The following is a 21,697-nucleotide window of genomic DNA, read 5'->3' as shown; positions in this document are numbered from 1 at the left end:
AGCCCATTTTGTCTTCTTGGTTCTCTTTACCCTGTAAAATTCAACTCTTTTAAATAATTTTATATTATTCACACTCATATTTATTTGAATATTTAACTTTTACTTTAGGTATAAGTTACCCTGTTTTGGATTTTTTTTAAAAGGTTGAATATGCAGACTGTGTTGATAAATTGGAGAAGGAGCTAGTTACAAAATATAGACAGCAGTTTGAAGAGCTTTATAGAACTGAAGCACCAACATGGGAGACACATGGAAACCTCATGGTATGTGTTTATTGGACCCTCTTATAATTCTTAGGAGAATTATATACTCTTTCTCATAGAGCTCCAAGTTAAATTATTTATTCATTTGTTAAACTTAAAACGTAAGTTATCAGTCTTCAGAAAAATTTAAATATGTTATATGGATAAAACATTTACTTTCTCTCTTACCTAACATATTCTCTTAATGATTAATGGAACTCTATACTCAAGAGTTTGTCTTCTTTATTATCATTATTTAATGTGTGACACTAGTCTGATTATTTTATCCTAGATCTAAAGCCAATCTGCATTTATAGATTACTAATGTTATTGTTATAATCTTTTGTTTTGACAATGATATGTGTTTATTAAAACAATTCAACCAAAACACAATAGGTATTTTAAATATTTAATAGAAGAAAAGGGCCCATTTATAATAGCAACAAAAGCATAAATTTCTCAAGGAAAAAACATAGTATATATAGGGTTTAATACCATCCATGGTTTCAGGCATCCACTGAGGGTCTTGGAATGTATCCCCCGGGGGTAACGGGGCCTACTATACATGTATTACCTGGTAAAAATAACTTTACAAATTTAAATATGTTTGTAAATCTGACTTTATTTCTCTCCCATTTTTTTCTTCATTGGTTGTGCAGACTGAGCGTCAGGTGTCTCGCTGGTTTGTCCAGTGCCTTCGGGAACAGTCCATGCTGCTAGAAATTATCTTCCTTTATTATGCATACTTTGAGATGGCACCTAGTGACCTATTGGTATTAACCAAGCTGTTTAAAGAGCAAGGATTTGGTAGTAGGCAGACCAACAGGCACCTGGTGGATGAGACCATGGATCCTTTTGTGGATCGGATTGGGTAAGTCTGAATTAATGGAGGTCATAGAACTTGTACAGTGTTACATTGATATTATAGTGATTCTGTGAATGGGTGAGGGGAGGAGTACTTTTCACTTAATGGGTGGGGAAATAGATGGGTGCTACCATGTTCCAGGTCATATAAGGAGTAAAGACTGGGATTGAAAGGACATGGTCTCTCAAAGTAAGTATGGCATTCTATTAGTTTACTTACTGTCTTCATCGAAGAGGTTCATCCATTCAACAAAATATTTGTTGAGCACCTATTGCAGGCTAGACACTGTGCAAACGCTGAGACCATGAAAAATAAGGCAGATTTGTTTCCTGCCTCTTTGAGATCCGTTTATGGACTTTGAATTTTATGGCAATGGATATATTTACATTTAGAGGTCTGTTCCCTCTGTGGACAAAGATACACACTTGAACAGTCAGAGAGTTTATCAAGGTCAGATATAATTGGTGGCTGTAGAAACCTCCAGGACTTGATCTGTGCTTTGGTTGGCACAGGCCATGTTAACTGTTGAGCATTTAAAATGTGGCTGGTCAAATTGGGATGTGTTGGAAGTGTAAAATACAACCTGGATTTATAAGACTTAGTGTGAGAAAGAATGTAACATAACTCAATCATAATTTCTTTGATATTGAAGTGTCTTAAGATTTTACCTATTTTCCAATGAGGTTAGAGTAGCGTTCATGACACCGTGATACTGTTTTCCTTTCTAGCTACTTCAGTGCCCTTATCCTGGTGGAAGGCATGGATATTGAGTCATTGCTCAAGTGTGCTTTGGATGACAGAAGAGAACTGCATCAGTTTGCCCAGGATGGGCTTATTTGCCAGGTGAACTTTGAGCAGCCTCTGGCCTTTGTGCAGACCTTTCATAGTAGTATGTTTTTGACCACTCGACTATACTCTTACATAAAATTTTTCTTAAAAAAAAAAAAATTTTTTTTTCTTGTTGTGGAATTTGAGGTTCTGCATTGTTAAGTTGATTGGATTTGTCAATTATCTGCACAGAGGTGATAGTGGAATCTGTGAGGGTGAGTAGAGTCACTCAGGGAGAGGATATAAGGACAAAAGCCGCCCAAGGATAGAACCTTTGGGAGGTGGTCTGTATATATGGAGCCTGTGCAAGAAGAGGAAAGGGGAAGAACTTTTGAGATGGGATGGTTAGAAAGATAGGAAATGAGGAGAAAGCAGAGAAAGTTCAAGAAGGATCAGGGGAAATTTGGAGAGTCTCTATTTGAGCATGTATTTTATTTTATTTTTTTTAAATATATTTTATTGATTTTTTTACAGAGAGGAAGGGAGAGGGATAGAGAATTAGAATCATCGATGAGAGAGAAACATTGATCAGATGCCTCCTGCACGCCCCCTACTGGGGATGTGCCCAAAACCCAGGTACATGCTCTTGACCGGAATCGAACCTGGGACCCTTCAGTCCGAAGGCCGACGCTCTGTCCACTGAGCCAAACCAGCTACGGCTGAACATGTATTTTATAATCTTAGGTTAAGACTGCTCAAAATCAGGAGGAAAAAAAAAGTATGGGTTAAAGGGAGAGTACTTGAAGGGTCTATTAGTGAGGTGGCTGGGGGTTTGGGAAGAGTAAAATACCAGAATGAGGGAGGGCCCTCCGTGGATGAATAGAGGACTTTAATTATGTGTAATGAAGGATCCTGTGGAAGGGTCCTGATTCTTTCAGTTTATTGACACAGATGTTTTCCTTTTTCATTAGGATATGGACCGTTTGATGTTGACCTTTGGGGACATTCCACATCATGCCCCAGTGCTTTTGGCCTGGGCTCTCCTTCGCCACACCCTGAATCCAGAAGAGACAAGCAGTGTTGTCCGGAAGATAGGTGGCACAGCCATCCAGCTGAATGTATTTCAGTACTTGACCCGACTACTTCGCTCACTGTCTAGTGGGGGAAATGATGTGAGACTCGGGCTATTGGTATTTGAACTTGAGAATGGGCAAAGAGCAGGGCGGAAGCTTATTAATGAGTCATGATGATAGTAATAATAATTGTAGTAGTGATGTAGATAATGGTGATATTATTATAACTGACCTTTATAGACACTGTGCTCATCACTTTCTGGTACATTATCTTATTTCATCTTTGTATCACTTTTTTGCACTATGGATTAGCATTCTGGTTTTTTTGCATTAGGAAATTGACATTCAGGGAGATAAAATTTTCCCACAGGAATAATTGCCACTTAGTGGCGGATATAGTTCGAACCCACTATGTCTGACTTTTTGCCAGTATAGTTTATCTCCTAGACGATAGCTTTGGCCATATTGACAGGAGAAATCTTTTTGGGGTGCTTACTCATTCAGTTATAACAGGATGAACTAGAAATTCTCTTGAGTCTTGTGTTGAGGCTTAATTTGTATGACACTGTTTAGTCAGCTTGTTTTGACATGCTGAAATGAAACCTCAGCCAACGGGCCCCACTTGTTGGCACTGTTTGATTTATCTTGGTGACAGTTCAGGCAGCTGCAGAGTTCATGTTAGCACATACAAGCTATCCTTTTTGTAGGCCGGATGTGATTTTCTTCCCCATGGAAACTTTGATCATTTTGAAAATGATTCTCTTTTGATTTTTTTCTTGTAATATTTTTTAGAAATATGTTTTTTTATCGATTTTAGAAAGAGAGGAAGGGAGAGGGATAGAGAGATAGACACATTGATGAGAGAATCCTCAGTTGGCTGCCTCCTGCACACCCCCTACTGGGGACTGAGCTTGACATCCAGGCATATGCCCTGACCGGGAATGGAACTAGCAACCTCTTGGTTTATGGGTCAATCAATGTTCAACCACTAAGCCACACCGGCTGGGGTCTTGTAATATTTTTGGTTCCTGCTTTCTCTTCCTTTGTCTTCCTGATCTTGGGACTAAATTAGGAAAATTATGAAGCCTCAGTTTCCCTTCCCATTTTTTCCCAGGGACTATATTCATGTGATAGGATTATGCTGAATCTGGGAAAGAGTTGAGTTATTCAGATTATTCACTGACTCCTTTGCCATTACAGTGCACCACCAGCACCGCATGCATGTGTGTCTATGGACTCCTTTCTTTCGTGCTGACCTCGCTGGAGCTACACACACTGGGCAATCAGCAGGTCAGTGTCTGGCTTTTGTGAGGCTGGCTGCACTGCCGAGCTTTGCAATCATATCCCCAAGATGTCACTTTGGAGCTGATAGAACACACACCCATATATCTCAGGTGTATTGCTATTTGTTTTCACTCATTGTATTATACACATGATACATATTAATGATACAAAAATCAGAAGGTGCCGATAAAACGGAAAATGTGTATTCCTACCACACAGGATAACCTATTAACATTTTATTGGGTTTCCTTCAAAATATTTTCTGCATACATATGTAAAAACAGAATAATTCTTCTCTAGAAATGGAATCACAATGTATAAACTGTTTTGTAATCTCATTTTTTTACTCTAGTGCATCTGTCCTAAACATCTGTGGGTGCTAATAAATATTCTTTTGCAGTATTTTTTAAAAAAAGAAACATTTCAAACTTACACTAAAGTAGAAAAAATTGTATAATGAACCGTCCTGATCCCATCACCAGCTTCACAGCTGATACATTCATTTTTGCCCCTGCCCTTCTTGATTATTTTGAAGCAAATTCAGACATCATTTCATTTCATGAATATTTTAGTAAACCTTCGCAATCATTGTTATATCTAAAAACAATATCTGTATATATCAAATCAGGAACCAAATTTCTAATTATCTTATAATCTCATAAATTTGTCATAAGTTTGTTTGGAAAAGAATCTAAATAAGCAAGGTCTACACATTATTAGTTGATAAATCTGTCAAATTTCTTTTAGTTTGTAATTGTGTGGTCCGCTATGGTAGCCACAAGCCACATCATTGTCTAGTTCCATTAGTTCTCTAGGGTTTACAAAATGGCACTGCCCTAATTCTATCTTTCCTCTTGTGTTTAGTGGTTGGAACATTGTCATAAAAAAGAAATTGGTTTCACAATGTATGCAAATAGTGAATTATTATGTACACCTGAAACTAATGTAATGTATGTCAGTAATACCTCAGCTTAAGATTTTTTTTGCTCTCTCTAACTATTTGATACTCTGCTTTTCTAAAGGTGTTCAGTGAGGGTTTAAAATTTTTACATATCAGTGTGAACTCATGATAAACACATTAGCTTTGTTTTAATTAACCCATTGGAGTTATTATTCTTATGCTCAGATTGGCCCATCTTTGGTCAGTAAAAACTTTTTATTTTTATTTATTTATTTATTTATTTAATATATTTTATTGATTTTTTACAGAGAGGAAGGGAGAGAGATAGAGAGTTAGAAACATCGATGAGAGAGAAACATAGATCAGCTGCCTCCTGCACATCTCCTCCTGGGGATGTGCCCGCAACCCAGGTACATGCCCTTGACCGGAATCGAACCCGGGACCCTTCAGTCCGCAGGCCGACGCTCTATCCACTGAGCCAAACCGGTTTTGGCTTATTTTTTATTATTATTATTTTTTAATATATTTTATGGATTTTTTTACAGAGAGGAAGGGAGAGGGATAGAAAGTTAGAAACATCGATGAGAGAGAAACATCGATCAGCTGCCTCCTGCACACCTCCTACTGGGGATGTGCCCGCAACCAAGGTACATGCCCTTGACTAGAATCGAACCTGGGACCCTTCAGTCCGCAGGCTGATGCTCTCTCCACTGAGCCAAACCGGTTAGGGCAGTAAAAACTTTTTTAGATTAGCTTCTGGATCTGTTTCACATATTTTAATAGCTCTGTTGCTTTCTGGCCTGACAACTGTTGCAGGATTGTCTTACATGATTCCTGCCCCACACCTGGAATCTGCCATTTCTCCAACGAGTCTTAAAGTAGGTTTTTATGGCGAAGTCATTGTATTCATTTTTAATAACTAGGGACTTGTTATGGAAATTAAAGAAATTGATGAATTTGATGAAAATGTTTTATCATTGGAGAGAAAAACATTTGATGTTAATTGAAAGAATCAATTTCCAAAGCTCTAGGCAGTGGTTCTCAACCTTCCTAATGCCACGACCCTTTAATACAGTTCCTCATGTTGTGGTGACCCCCAGCCATAAAATTATTTTCGTTGCTACTTCATAACTGTAATGTTGCTACTGTTATGAATCATAATGTAAATATCTGATATGCAGGATGTATTTTCATTGTTCGCGACCCACAGGTTGAGAACTGCTGTGAGGCTTAGAACAAGTTTTGCATCTTTTCCAAAATTCTGGTCACATTTGGATTCTTTTATACCCCTGGAGGATTGGTATTAAAATACTAGGATTGCAAGATACCTAGTACTTGGATTTTTTAAAAATGTATTTTATTGATTTTTTTAAGAGAAGGAAGGGGGAGGGAGGGAGAGAGACATTGATTTGTTATTCCACTTATGTATTCATTGGTCGATTCTTATATGTGCTCTGGCCGGAGATTGAACCTGCAACCTAAGCATATCAGAATGATGCTCTAACCAACTGAATTAGTAGGACTTGATTAGATTCCCAGTGTGTGCCAAGCCCTGTGCTAGATGCTGAGAATGAATGAATGAATGAATGAATCAATCAATCAATCAACCAATCAATCAATCAATCAATCCCCAGCCAGTTTGGCTCAGGGTTAGAGCATTGGCCCTCGGACTGAAGGGTCCTGGGTTTGATTCCAGTCAAGGGCACATACGTTGGTTGCAGGCTCTATATTCGCCCTGGTTGTGGTGCATGCAGGAGGCAACAAATTGGTGTGTCTCTGACATCGATGTTTCTCTTCTCTCTCTGTCTCTCTCCATCCCTTCCACTCTGTCTAAAAATCAATGGGAAAAATATCCTTGGGGTGAGAATAAACAAACAAAATTTAAAGGCATTATTCTTGTTCTCTAGACCAGTTTAGCTGATCCTAGTTATAGCTTACATTTACATGGCATTTGAAAATTTACAGTTCACTTCCCTGTACATTCTCATTTAATCCTTAGGACAATACTGTGAAGCAGAGAATATTGTCACCATTTTACAGATAAAGAATTTGAAGGTCAGAGAATTTGCCTAACAGCATACAACAGATATTAAATATACCCTATATGGGCCGTAATCTTACTTTTTAGACCCAGAGTTCTTTTTGACATACTAAATGAGGTATTATTGGTGCGTATTATATACACACACACACACACACACACACACACACTAGAGCAGGGGTCCTCAAACTTTTTAAACAGGGGGCCAGTTCACTGTCCCTCAGACCGTTGGAGGGCCGGACTATAGTTTAAAAAAAAACTATGAACAAATTCCTATGCACACAGCGGCGGCAAATACACCCGCAGGCCGGATAAATGTTTTCGGCGGGCTGCATGTGGCCCGCGGGCCGTAGTTTGAGGACCCCTGCACTAGAGGCCTGGTGCACAAAAATTTGTGCACTGGAGGGGTCCCTCAGCCCGGCCTATGCCCTCTTGCAGTCTGGGACCCCTCGGAGGATGTCCACCTGCTGGCTTAGGCCCGCTCCCTGGGGGGATCGGGCCCAAGCTGGCAGTCAGACATCCCTCTGGCAGCCCGGCAGCCCTTGGGGGATGTCCACTTGCCATCGGGGAGCAGGCCTAAGCTGCAGTCGGACATCCTTAGTGCTGCTGAGGAGGCGGGAGAGGCTCCCACCACCACCGCTGTACTGGCAGCCATCAGCCTGGCTTGTGGCTGAGCAGAGCTCCCCCTGTGGGAGCACACTGACCACCAGGGGGCAGCTCCTGCACTGAGCGTCTGCCCCCTGGTGGTCAGTGTGTGTCATAGTGACCAGTCATTCCCAGTTGTTCTGCTGTTAGGGTCAGTTTGCATATTACCCTTTTATTATATAGGATAGAGGCCTGGTGCATGGGTGGGAGCCGTCTGGTTTGCCCTGAAGGGTGTCCCGGATCAGGGTGGGGGTCCCGCCGGGGTGCCTGGCCAGCCTAGGTGAGGGGCTGATGGGTGTTTGCAGGCTGGTCACGCCTCCTTCAGGGTGGGGGTCCCCACTGGGGTGCCTGGCCAGCCTGGGTGAGGGGCTGATGGCTGTTTGCAGGCTGGTCAAGTCCCCTCCCAGTGGGGACCCTCACCCCATGGAGATTTGGTCAGCCTGGGTGAGGGGCTGATGGCTGTTTTCAGGCTGGCCACACCCCCTTTAGGGTGGGGGGTTCCTACTGGGGTGCCTGGCCAGCCTGGGTGAGGGGCTGAGGGCCGTTTTCAGGCTGGCCACGCCTCCTGACGACAGAAGCTCCCAGCCTCTCCTTTTTTTCTTTTTATTCTGGGATTTATTTACCTTCTATAATTGAAACTTTGTAGCCTTGAGAGGAGCTCAGAGCTGGCCAGGGCGGGCGGGAGGGAGGGAAGCCTCCTGCTTGCTCCAGCTCCGTGGCCATGGCCAGCTGAAAGCAGGTATCTGGGGTTTGTTTAACTTCTATAATTGAAACTTTGTTGCTTTGAGTGGAGCTCAGAGCCGGCTGTGGCAAGCGGGAAGCTTGGCTTCTTCCATCATTGGGGCAACCAAGCCTCCTGGTTGCTCCAGCTCTGTGGCTGCCGGCTGCCATCCTGGTTGGGTTAATTTGCATATAGTCGCTCTGATTGGCTGGTGAGCGTGGCTTAAGGCGTAGCAAAGGTATGATCAATTTGCATGTTTGTTTTTTATTAGTGTAGATATTTAAGTCCTAACCTGAGGATATTTTCCCATTGATTTTAGAATGGAAGAGAGAGGGAAAGACAGAAATATTAATGTGAGAGAAACACATTGATTTTTTAAAAAATATATTTTATTGATTTTTTACAGAGAGGAAGGGAGAGGGATAGAGAGTTAGAAACATCAATGAGAGAGAAACATCGATCAGCTGCCTCCTGCACACCCCCTACTAGAGATGTGCCCGCAGCTAAGGTACATGCCCCTGACTGGACTCAAACCAAACCCGGGACCCTTCAGTCCGCAGGCCGACTCTCTATCCACTGATCCAAACTAGTCAGGGCTGGGAGAAACACATTGACGGGTTGCCTCCTGCAGGGGCCCTGACCAGGGCCTAGGCCAAGGAGGAGCCTGCAATCTAGGTACATGCCCTTGACCGGAATTGAACCTGGGACCCTTTGGTCCACAGGTGATGATCTATCCACTGAGCAAAACTGGCTAGGACTAAAATATGTTTTTATTGATTTCAGAGAGGAAGGGAGAGAGAGACAGAAACTTCAATGATGAGAGAGAATCATTGATCGCTGCCTCTTGCACATCCCCCACTGGGGATGAAGCCCACAATCCAGACATGTGCCCTGACCGGGAATTGAATCGTAAACTCCTGGTTTATAGTTGATGCTCAACCACTGAGCCATGCCAGTCGGGCTCATTGGTATTTTTATTTCCACAGAATATAGTAAAAAAAAAAAAAGATAGACTGGTTCACCTAGGGAAAACAAGCCATTTTCTCTCCCTTATCCCAACAGGATATAATTGACACAGCATGTGAAGTCTTGGCAGACCCTTCTCTTCCAGAACTATTCTGGGGAACAGTAAGTATGCCATTGGGAGTCAGCTATGATACTCTCTGTAACAAAAGAATTTATTAAGCAATTTGTGAAAGGTGTTATACTAAGCATTTATGTCCATTTTCTTATTTAATCTTGACAAAAACCTATGAAGTAGACAGTATTATCTCCGTTCTGCATATGAGGAAAGGTGATGCTCAGGGATGTGAGGTGACTTGTCCAAGGTCAACCAGTTAGACATCCAGGATCGGATCAAGTTCTGTCTGATTGAGTCTGTGTCTACATTATAAACCGGTGTGCTGTCTATCCTGCCTACTAAGTCTTTTTTCACATTGGGAGTCGTAGGCACTAGTATTGCTGTAACTTTTTTTTTGAGAATTATTATGAGTTTATTTGAGTCAACCTGAAGACATGCCAAGGAACAAGATCTCAAATGCTCTCATTGCTGTAATCTTTTTTCTTTTTTAAAGATATTTTATTTATTTTTAGAGAGAGGGGGGAAGAGAGAGAGAGAAACATTGATGTGAGCAAAACATCGATTGCCTGCACATCCCTTACTGGGGATTGATCCTGGAACCTGGGCATGTGCCCTGACCGGAACTCAAACTGTGACCTCCTGATTCATAGGTCAACACTCAACCACTGAGCCACACATGCTGGGTACCAGTACTTAGTCTTAGCATTGGCAACAGCCTCAAGTCTCAAGGTCCAGCTGATGAATAAATTTGTACTTATTTTTTGTATATTTTGTTCTTTATTTCCTGATATGCCATTTAAGTCTTACAGAATCACAGTGTTCCTAGGAGAAATAGTATTTATATTGAGGCTCTGTTGCATGTATATGGTGGCTAAATGCTGACAAATAGTTGGGTGTTTTTCACTTTAGTGGAAACTTGTCATGCAAAGGTGAACAACGTTGTCTTACTCAAGAGAAGATTGCCAGAAGAGGTCACTGGAGGCAGTAGTAGTCTCTTTTCAGGTCCTAACCGAGTCAGTTGTTGATAGCCTTTTTTTAGTGGAAATATGGAAGTTTTAGATTACTAGAGAGAGAGGGTAATTTGTAGATAATGTTAAGTTCAGTGATTTCTCCCCTTTCACCATAGGAGCCAACCTCTGGTCTTGGGATCATTCTGGACAGTGTATGTGGAATGTTTCCCCATCTCCTCTCCCCACTCCTACAATTGCTACGGGCCCTCGTATCAGGGAAGTCTACTGCCAAAAAGGTAGGCTGTTCAGTTAGATGCCTAAAGAGAGTGGGAGATGGTTTTTGGGAATCCTTTCTGCCTTCCACATCGAAACCCCATTGCCATGGCAAGTATTAGTCTGAAGATGAATGAAAATACCTAAGATAGTGCCTCAGTTCTATAAAATTAAATAAAAATGTTTTCATTAAGTACCTTACAGTAGGTACTGTAGGAATAAGACAAAATATAAAGTTCCTTAATATCAATTGGAAGAGAAGAGTAGAATAAGAAATAAATAGCTAATAAAGCCAGGTGATGTATAGTAAATGTCATTTGAGTAGTACAGACCATACTGCTCAGGTGAGGCAACTATCTGTGGAGGGGGGAGGGAGGAAGGGACCTTGAGTTGAAGATGAAAGAACGGTGAAGATTTGGCAAGGAGTGCAGAGGCAGTCCCAGGAGAGTTATAGTGGTGGGTTTGTAAGAAGTTTGAGAGTCTACACATACAGTCTGGCTGGAAGAGCAGAAGGGCAGATGTGGAACCCCTTGCATGTGCCCTAGCTAAATGTGTGGCTGTTTGTTTTTTTTCCTGCATGTTGGCAGGTATATAGTTTCTTGGATAAAATGTCTTTCTACAATGAGCTTTATAAGCATAAGCCCCATGATGTGATCTCCCATGAAGATGGAACTCTCTGGCGGAGGCAAACACCCAAACTCCTTTACCCACTTGGTAAGATAAAGAGACCTTGGTTTAGTAACCTCTTTTTCTTTCCTTTTTTTTTTTTTTTAATTTACTAATTTTTATAGAGAGAAAGGGGAGGAGGGGAGAGAGAGAGAAATGCACCTTGACTGCAACATGCATTAAAAAACCATGCATAAAAAAATCATAATGCATTGCCGTGACCGGTTTGGCTCAGTGGATAGAGCGTCGGCCTGCGGACTGAAAGGTCCCAGGTTAGATTCCGGTCAAGGGCATGTACCTTGGTTGCGGGCACATCCCCAGCGGGAGGTGTACAGGAGGCAGCTGATCGATGTTTCTCTCTCATCGATGTTTCTAACTCTCCCTTCCTCTCTGTAAAAAAATCAATAAAATATGTTTTTTTAAAAAAATCATAATGCATGTTCATTGTAACAAGGTAAAAAATGCAGAGATACATTTTTAAAAGTTTCTCTCTCTCCAGAACTTCCTCCATTAGACAATAAATGTTAAGAGTTTACCATGTCCTCTTACATGTTTCTGTATACTCACAAATTCATTCTACAAGCTGATCTTATTACAGATGGATCTGACTTTTTTTTAGTAACTACATAATTATTCTTGATGTTCCATAACTTTTTATTTTTCTCCTAAAGGACATTTAGATTGTGTCAGGTTTTTGCCACCAAAAACAATGCTGCATTTGGTACATAAATCTTAATAAACTGGTGCTTTTATTTTTAGTACGTAGAATACCTTGGGATTGTTGGATAATAGGGTATACACAATAAAAATTTAAGTCCACCAACATATGAAATGGATAAACAAAATGTGTATCTGTGTGTGTGTATACATATGTATATGTGTGTATGTACACACACACACACACACACACACACACACTGGAATATTATTCAGCCTTAAAAAGGAAGGGAATTCTGACACATGCTGTAGCATGGGTGAGCCTAGAAGACATGCAAACTGAATAAGACAGTCACAAAAGGGCAAATATATGATTCCACTCATATGAGATACTTAGAGTAGTGAAATTCATTCAGACAGAAAATAGAATGGTGGGTGATGGGTTGAGGGATGGGGGGATAGGGAATTACCAGTTAATGGGGACAGTTTCAGTTTTGCAAGATGAAAAAAGTTCTGGAGATGAATGGTGGTGATGGTTGCACAACAGTGTGAATGTACTTAATGCCACTGGACTATTCACTTCAAATGGTTAAAACGGTGAATTTTATGTTATATATATATTTTACCACAGTTTAAAAAATAATTTTAAAGTTTTGAATACATAGTGCCAAATTGTAAGAAAAGGTACCAATTTATTTTCCTACTGGCAGTGCAGTACGTAAGAGTGACCAGTTAAAACTTGTAAGCTTATGTGTATTCCAGGTGCTCAAAGGAGCAAAATATAGAAGGAACAGCCTTGCTCTTCTAACCCTGGCAACACCACCAACTTAGCCAGTGACCTACGGTGCCATCAGGTGGTCTCCCACAGTCATGTGAATGTAATACCACTCTGTGCACTCTGCTGTTTTTAGGCGCATGGAAAGACTCACTTCCCCAAATGAAAAGAGGCTTTTTTCTTTTTAATGGAAAAATGTGTAGCAATGTTAGATACTAGGAAGAGAGCCTATGTGATTAAACATTGGTGTCTGATATAGGAGGTACCTCTTCCTGTTGTGTCCTCAGGTATTAGACTAATTTCTCTTCCTTCCTTAGGGGGTCAGACAAACCTTCGCATACCTCAAGGCACCGTGGGCCAAGTAATGCTGGACGATAGGGCTTACCTGGTACGCTGGGAGTACTCGTATAGCAGCTGGACCCTCTTTACCTGTGAGATTGAAATGCTGCTTCATGTTGTTTCCACTGCAGGTGAGGTGGGAGACACTGTTATAGGGAAGAAAAATGGACATGCCTAGAGGATTTGGAGGATAGGCAGAGAATTTCAAAACCAAATTCAGAATCATCCAGGTTATGATTAGTGTCATTTGTTACCTGGGTCTCAGAGATTATTCAGTGATCTTAAAGGAATTGTTTTCCGTAAGGTCACAGGCTTCCTTTTTCCTCAGATGTGATTCAGCACTGTCAGCGGGTCAAACCCATCATTGATCTGGTCCATAAGGTCATCAGTACAGATCTTTCGATAGCAGACTGTCTTCTGCCCATCACCTCCCGCATCTACATGCTGCTGCAGCGGTGAGTGTCTGCTCACACCCGTGGGGTTCAAGTCCACACACTCTTGTCTGTGGGAAGCTCTGGTGTGATAACTGTTCCCAGCTGAGTGCTGTTTCCTTTCATCATCCTTTCTGAGAAGAGGGACTTGGGAAGAGAACACTGGAAAATATTTGTGATGGAGCAGTATGTATTACTCATTTTACTGAGTACAGTGTACGGTTCTCCAACCAGGTTAACAACAGTGATCTCCCCTCCTGTGGATGTCATTGCTTCTTGTGTCAATTGTTTGACCGTTTTGGCTGCCCGGAACCCCGCAAAGGTATGATACTGAGTCTTCAGAGCAATCCCAAAATGTTGCACTTGGTACCTGAGAACACAAGGATATGGACTCTTCTTTTTCCTTCTCAGGTCTGGACTGATCTTCGTCACACAGGCTTTTTACCATTCATGGCCCACCAGGTCTCCAACATGAGTCAGATGATTAGGTGAGCCAGGTCTTACGGTGGGCAGAGTATATTCCCTGTGAATACCACGGACATACCAGGTCCAGGCTAGCTTCATTAGTTTTAAAGAAGCTTCTCTGTGCCTATTTGCTCCTTGGCTCTTCAGCCCTCTGGAAATAGGAGGGATGAATAAGGACAAGGCATCGGAGACACTGGGCCTTGGGCCACAGAGGCTCCTCTTCTCTGAGGCAGCACTGATGGTCCTGCAGTCTTTAAAGCCAGAGAGAGAGAGATTTCTCCTTCAGCAGCAGCCACCTTAGTTCATGGGAATTAACTTTACAGCCTAGAGAATCCAGGGGTATCCGGATCAAGAGGCTTAGCTTCCTTTTCTTAAGCCAAAATCATTGTGTACTTTTCCTTGTTTCGTGGATATTCCAGCTCTCCTATAGACCAGTTATTAACGCAGAGATCCATCTTACTACCTGAGCATTCTCTCCTTGCTCTCTCTTGCTTATAAGACAATCATGTTTTCCTGATGCTTATTTGATTTTTCACTTTAAACCTCTTAACGTTATATATCAATAAAACATGCTCTGAATGTTTATCCTGGGTATAAAATTGCCAAACGTGATTAATTCCTTGCGGAGCTTTCCTATTTTACGCCCGAGCTATATAACAATAATAAGAATGTTTTGTGATTACAGTGTCTTGCAATCTTGAAATCTCCCCGTCATTATTCCCCTCTGCCTCTCTGTCTTTCGCCAGTGCGGAGGGGATGAGTGCTGGAGGGTACGGAAACCTCTTGATGAATAGTGAACAGCCCCAGGGCGAGTATGGGGTCACTATTGCCTTTCTCCGGTTGATCACCACTCTTGTCAAGGTAAAATCTGGTCAGATAGAATCATCTGGAATAATTTCCCTGCCCCTGCTACTTGTCTGCAGGCAGAACAGTTGGCTTGAAGTTATGGCGATAGTAGTTTGTGTGTACTGAGTATTTACTGTGTGCCAGATTCTATAGTAGGTGCTTTATCTAAATTATTTAATCCTCAAAGCAGTTTGGTGTAATACACTGAGTGTCAAGCTATTTTGACTGTAGCCCAAGGTACTATGTATATTTTATATCACGTTCCAGTAAACCCATGCGTATATATATATATATATATATCCTCCTAAAACAGGTTTCACAATATGACACTACTCTTTATTTTTTAATATCTTTTTAGTATTTCAGAGAGGAAGGAAGGAAGGAGAGAGAGACAGAAACATCAATGATGAGAGAGAAAATAACTGATTGGCTGCCTCCTGCACGTCCCCCATTAGGGATCAAGCCCACAACCTAGGCATTTGCCCTGACCGGGAATTGAACCTCGACCTCTTGGTTCATAGGTTGATGCTCAGTCACACCAGCCACGCTCACAATATGACACTACTCTTACTACACAAGATTCACTTTGATATTTTCTGAGACGGTGATCTCACAATCCACTAATGCAGTGATTTTCAGCTGTTGTGCTAAGTACGACACACCGGTGGGCCACAAGAATTTTAAGACATGTAATATCTATTTAGTTGGGGGCACTGACCTCTTTTTCCCTTAGATTGTCAAGTGAATGACAACAGCCAACACAACAGTAGCCATCCAGTATGAATCAATCAAAATTATATTGGACTCATTGCACTACAGTGTTCTGATATTTCTTTTTTTTCCATTTAGTTTTTTTGTCAAAATGCCAAAAAATATATTTTTTGATGTGCTGCAGAATTTTAGTAATTTGTGTGTGCCATGAAATGAAAAAGGCTGAAAATGCTGCACTAATGGATAACAACTCAGTTGGAAAAATACTGGTATAGCATGGATTTTGGAGTCAGAGAGAGAGAGGTTTACATTTTAGGTTGACCACTTACTGGCTGCATAACCTGGGGCAAGTATAGAATTTCTCCATTTCTGTAAAATAGGAATGATCAATGGTCTCCACCTCATGGAGTCGTTGAGAGGGCCGTATGTGAAAAGCACTTGGCACTTCCTGCCTGTCGGAATCAATCAGTGAATGCTTCAAAAGATAGTTACAGTCCTTTATCGATTGAGATAGGGATGTAAATATAGATGTTATATATAAAGAATCCCCATTTTAACTCATTTTTTATTTACATGTTTTTAATCTTTATTGTTGAAAGTATTAGAGATGTCCCCCAAACCCCCATTTTAAAAATAAGGTAGCTGATGTTAACGAGTAATATTAGGACAAAGAATATTATCAGATCTCCTTTCTGGTATTCCAGTGATGGAGTGAGATAGAGGTTGGGGGGATGGCTGGTGATAACCACAATGAGATGAGCATCTCCATTATGGACAGTCCCATAGCCTTTATGTTGAAGGTCCCTCCTTTCTGACCAGATTGAGCCTTTGTCTCTCTCCTTCATGCAGGTGCCTCTTGTGACAGAGTCACATCACCTTTTTGGCCCTTTTCTCTATTCTGGAGAATCATACAGCTTGGACTCGTTACACTAGAATATTCTGATTTTTTTTTCCCACTAATGACTCAGGTTTACCCAGATTTCCTTTGGAACTATGGTTTTGAAGGTAAATCTCTGTTAATTAAGTTATTTTCCTTAAATAGCATAAGCCCTCTCACTACGGTGTATTGTAGGGACAGCTTGGGAGTACCCAGAGTCAAGGACTGGTGCCCTGCATCATGTTTGTGCTGAAGGAGATGCTTCCCAGCTACCACAAGTGGCGCTACAACTCCCACGGTGTGAGAGAGCAGATTGGTAAGGAAAGTGTGGGCAGGGAAGGTTTGAGGAGTTTTTGGCTCCCTGGAGATCTTTCTCTTTTGGGGGAAAGGGTCATCACACAAGGCCACATCATTCCTCTGTCTTTTCTGGAGTCTAGGTTGCCTGATCCTGGAACTGATTCATGCGATACTGAACCTGTGCCATGAGACAGACCACAGCAGGTATGAGGGGTGATTGCTAGAGCTTGGTGGTCTTGGGTATGGCCAGTCACCAGGGGAAGCGTGGGCTTCTGCTGTGCAGAGCCGGCTCAGCCTTCCACAGGCTGAGCCCAGAACCATCTCTTGAGGTTCTGATTTGTTTTTCACTGGACTGTTCACTCTTTCTTCCTGTTGAGAGAGAACAAATGAATTGGGAACAAGGTTGTTCCTAATGATATTGTTATATACACACATCACTTTTTTCTTTTTAAATATTTATTGTTGAAAGTATTACATATGCCCCATTTTTCCCGAATTGCTCATATCACTTTTATGATCTTTTCAGAAGTTATGCATATTCATTGGAAAATATTCAATCAGTGCAAAATGCCCTTTGCAAACCTGTTTTCCAGAGATGACTATTACCTAGTTAGTGTGTGTTCTTCTAGGTTTCTTCCTCTGCTTATACTAACTGCTCTGTAACTTTATTTCCATGCTGCTACATATAGATCTGCCTTGTTTTAATGGTTCCAAGCATTCCAATGTGTGAATTAATCATAATTCATTTCAGTAAACATAACCAGTAATTGATGGACATTTAGGTTGATTCTCAGGGTGATCTTTAAGATCAAGTCTTTTTAGAGACAGTGATCAGAGTGTCTTCGTCTGGCCAAGAGCTGATCTGTATCACTGATGTCCAGTTGTTTAGGTTTGGACAATTGCTTTTTCTTCCAGTAATAGACTTGGTGGCTCCCTAGTAACTCAAAATGTGTCTGTCTTCCAGCCACACCCCCAGCCTGCAGTCCCTCTGCATCTGTAGCCTGGCCTACACAGAAGCAGGACAGACAGTTATCAATATCATGGGCATCGGCGTGGACACCATCGACATGGTGATGGCTGCTCAGCCCCGCAGGTAGGGCTCCCTCCCCACCTTCCCCCATTTACCTTTATTGTGCCTGCATGTTCTAAGAACTCCAGTTTAAGTTAGCACACAGTAGCTTTTTATTTTATTTATTTTTTTATATATCCTTTTATTGATTTCAGAGAGGAAGGGAGAGGCCGAGAGAGACAGAAACATCAATGATGAGAGAGAATTATTGACTGGCTGCCTCCTGCATACCCCCTACTGGGGATTGAGCCCTCAACCTGGGCATGTGCCATCGACTGGAATCAAACCCTGGACCCTTCAGTCCACAAGCTGACACTCTAGCCACTTAGCCAAGCCCATTAGGGCGTGCAGTAACTTTTTAAAGATAAACTTATTTCTCCTAGGACATGGCCTGTATATAACCTAGTGGTGCTGTATAGACTGGCACATAGCAGAGGGAGTTGATGGCTCCTCCTGTCTCCTAGTTTGGCCTGGGGCCTCTAGCAGAAGCTATTTGAACTCTGGGATTATGGTTGGTATGGTTGGAATCTAATTCATGAGAGCACATATGTTGTGAATGAAGTCATGTTGCCTGAATCAACTTTGGTTTCCATTTGGCACCCTAGTGATGGGGCAGAGGGCCAGGGGCAGGGCCAGCTGCTGATCAAGACAGTGAAACTGGCATTCTCCATCACCAACAATGTTATTCGGCTGAAACCTCCTTCTAATGTGGTGTCCCCTCTGGAACAGGCTCTCACCCAACATGGTATGTATTTCTCTTCCAGTTAGCAATGTTTCTGCCCATAAGTACATACTTGTTAGGCTGTGTTTTTAGGGGTCAGCAGTATTTTCTGATTAACTCCTTGAAATTTGGGAATGATCACCAGCTCCCATCCTGGACTTAGAAATAAGAGAACTGGATCATATTTCATTTCTCCCTCCTCCTGAGGGCAGAATAATTAGAACGCATGTTCAGTCAGGCTGCCTTCCTTCAAATTGTGGCTCCAAACTATTGTGTGACCTTGGGCACATTATTAAACATCTCTGCCTTAGGTTTCTTGTCTATAAAATAGGGATAATAGGAGTGTCCACCTTAGAAGATTGTAATGAAAGACTTGGAAATTCCTGTTTAAATATTGACTGTTATTACTCTTTGACTTTAAATACTCATTTAATTCTTTGGGACCCAGTTTGCTCATTTTCAAGTAGGTATTGGGATAATGTCTCAGACCTATTCTACCTGTATCATGTTGGCATTAATATTTTTGCATGTCAGTGCAGTGCTTCAGTGCGATGTCTTTTTCTAGCCTATTTGATCAAAGACTACCTATTTTCTTGAAAATGTGTTTCTTTTTACTCTTAATAAATTGCATTGAGCTGTTTGTCCCCAAAGCCTGCCTTAGCTACTGAAAAAAAGAGAATGATAGGGCCACCTGGATTCGCTCTGGCCCTCCAGGTACTTGAGAGTCAATTCCCTCACGTATGAATGAGCCTTTATGAATAGCACCCTCTCTTAAAAGCTTGAATCAGGCACAGTTGGTGTTTAAAATATTTCCTGTGCTTCTTCAGGTGCCCATGGGAACAACCTCATTGCTGTTCTTGCCAAATACATCTACCACAAACATGACCCAGCTTTGCCACGTCTGGCCATCCAGCTGCTGAAACGTCTGGCCATGGTAGGATCCCACTTAACCAACCAAAGCCCCAGAAAACTGACTTTGTGTTGGTGACCACTCTTGCCTTCTCCCAAGAGAAGCAGCTAACTTGGACTTCTCTGACTTTTAAAGTGAAGTAGCCACACACACACACATTGTGTTTTATGAGGGTATTTTTGTTTCATTACAGCAGTCTTATATTCTTATTTTTAAATATTTATTTAAATGATACAGATAAACGTAACAGAAAGTTAAGGTACCTCTGACCCCTCGTTCCAGATCCCCTATGAGGAGGTTGGTATGCACTACCCCAGATTTGTCTGTGCTTGTGTAGTAAAGGGTGTGTTGGGTGTGTGTTTTTGCTCTTTTCAGAAGTGGAATTCCCCTGCACATCCTGTTTTGTAACTAGCTTTCTCCACTTAACACCATGTCTTGAAGTCTTCCATGCAGGCACATTTGAAGCTACTTCTTTCTCCCTCATGCTTGCCTGGTATGCCATAGAGTGGATGCATCCTAATTCATTTGGGCTAGTTTCTGTCATTCACTGCTATAAACAGTGCTGCAGTAAACATTATCCAGGGAACTCTGTAAACTTTTGTTTACAATTTCTAAAACTTAGATAGATGTCAGTGAATATTTAAAATTTTTCAGTCATTTCCAAATAGTCCTCCAAAAAGGATTGTAACAGTTTATACTCCTAACACCAAGTCTTGTATCTCTGCCGTGTGCTTTCATGTTTTTTTAAAATCCTTGCTAGTGGGCAAATCAATATTATCTCATGTTTTACTTTGTATTTATTTAATCATGATAGAGGTTGTGCATCTTTGTATGTTGATTACTATTTTTCCTGTGACTGGATGGGCATCTTGTGCTGTAGTTTGGGGTGATGTCCCTTTTAACCCAGAGCTACATATGCCTGGATGTTCTCAGAGTTCTCCAGCACCCTTCTGCAGGAGCCTGTTGGTTTTTCTGGAAGTAGAGCTCTGAGCCCGTGTCCCGGTCTCCACCAGGTGGCCCCGATGTCAGTGTATGCCTGCTTGGGCAATGATGCGGCTGCCATTCGCGACGCTTTCCTGACACGATTGCAGAGCAAGATTGAGGACATGCGCATCAAAGTCATGATCCTGGAATTCCTCACAGTTGCAGTAGAGACTCAGCCAGGCCTCATTGAACTGTTTCTAAATCTGGAGGTGAAGGATGGCAGTGATGGCTCCAAGGTGAGCCTGCACCTGGGGCGAAGCTGGGACGAGGGTGCTGGGCTCTGTGTGTGCAATTACTGGTAGTGGCTGTGGCCCTGAACTCTCACCTGCCCCTCTTGTAGGAGTTCAGCCTTGGGGTGTGGAGCTGTCTCCATGCGGTCCTGGAGCTGATTGACTCCCAGCAGCAGGATCGCTACTGGTGCCCGCCCCTGCTGCACCGTGCAGCCATCGCCTTTCTGCATGCCCTGTGGCAGGACCGGCGGGACAGTGCCATGCTGGTTCTCAGGACCAAGTAGGTCTGACTCTCCCAGAGCTCTTGTCCGTGCCTGTGAGATGGGGTAACAGTAGCTCCTATCTTAGCAATTTGTTGGGAAGGATCTTCGAGCAGATCAGTGCCCGGGTCTCTGAATGGGAGTGTCACTCTTAGCTATTCTTTTTAACGCTGCCACCAGCAGGCATCATGTTTGCTCTGAGGTAAAGATGTGTTCACGTTAGAGTTCCCGCCTTCTGCCAACCCCCAAACCCATTGTTCTTGAGAAACAGTATGTTCAGATGAGTGCCTTGCTTGAGCAGTGAACTGAATGACACACCGTATGTCTTGGGCCCCGTTTGCACAAAGGGAAGTAACTTTAACATGGCTAAACATGGGAGTCTGTGTCCTGCTTTCCCTCCTCGCTCTCTTCTTTGTGGGGCTGTCAGAAATGGACAGTGGAGTGAACCCTGAGAGTTCTTACTGGTCAGCTCTGTCATACACAGTTGTGTTTCTGAAGAGGAAAACCTTTACATTTCGGTAGGAGCAAGTGACCTGTGAGACACATTAGAATTGAGACTGGAAATACAGGAAGTAACCACGAAAGGGAGCGGGGGAAAGGACTGTGTGAGAGAAA

General features: G+C 42.1%; 1 protein-coding gene across 2 annotated transcripts in view; it reads left to right on the top strand.

The window, feature by feature from the left end:
• Nucleotides 1-21,697, top strand: part of NUP188 (nucleoporin 188) — a 42,268-nt gene that overhangs the window by 10,817 nt on the left and 9,754 nt on the right. For both annotated transcript variants that reach the window (XM_070430488.1, XM_070430487.1), the window contains exons 8-27: nucleotides 144-263; nucleotides 902-1,113; nucleotides 1,836-1,950; nucleotides 2,847-3,047; nucleotides 4,149-4,238; nucleotides 9,603-9,668; nucleotides 10,748-10,867; nucleotides 11,432-11,558; nucleotides 13,260-13,412; nucleotides 13,610-13,736; nucleotides 13,947-14,034; nucleotides 14,124-14,200; nucleotides 14,924-15,038; nucleotides 16,807-16,927; nucleotides 17,049-17,112; nucleotides 17,873-18,001; nucleotides 18,583-18,722; nucleotides 19,526-19,632; nucleotides 20,622-20,828; nucleotides 20,933-21,102. In XM_070430488.1, coding sequence (XP_070286589.1) covers nucleotides 144-263; nucleotides 902-1,113; nucleotides 1,836-1,950; nucleotides 2,847-3,047; nucleotides 4,149-4,238; nucleotides 9,603-9,668; nucleotides 10,748-10,867; nucleotides 11,432-11,558; nucleotides 13,260-13,412; nucleotides 13,610-13,736; nucleotides 13,947-14,034; nucleotides 14,124-14,200; nucleotides 14,924-15,038; nucleotides 16,807-16,927; nucleotides 17,049-17,112; nucleotides 17,873-18,001; nucleotides 18,583-18,722; nucleotides 19,526-19,632; nucleotides 20,622-20,828; nucleotides 20,933-21,102 — 2,549 coding nt within the window. The remainder of the gene's footprint in view (nucleotides 1-143; nucleotides 264-901; nucleotides 1,114-1,835; nucleotides 1,951-2,846; nucleotides 3,048-4,148; nucleotides 4,239-9,602; nucleotides 9,669-10,747; nucleotides 10,868-11,431; nucleotides 11,559-13,259; nucleotides 13,413-13,609; nucleotides 13,737-13,946; nucleotides 14,035-14,123; nucleotides 14,201-14,923; nucleotides 15,039-16,806; nucleotides 16,928-17,048; nucleotides 17,113-17,872; nucleotides 18,002-18,582; nucleotides 18,723-19,525; nucleotides 19,633-20,621; nucleotides 20,829-20,932; nucleotides 21,103-21,697) is intronic.

Source organism: Myotis yumanensis, unplaced genomic scaffold, assembly GCF_028538775.1.
Source record: "Myotis yumanensis isolate MYYU_CA2020_CCGP unplaced genomic scaffold, mMyoYum1.0.hap1 SCAF_12, whole genome shotgun sequence".
Taxonomy (NCBI): Eukaryota; Metazoa; Chordata; class Mammalia; order Chiroptera; family Vespertilionidae; genus Myotis; species Myotis yumanensis.
Note: the sequence above shows the minus strand (reverse complement) of the source record. Positions and strands in the feature narration are given on the sequence as shown.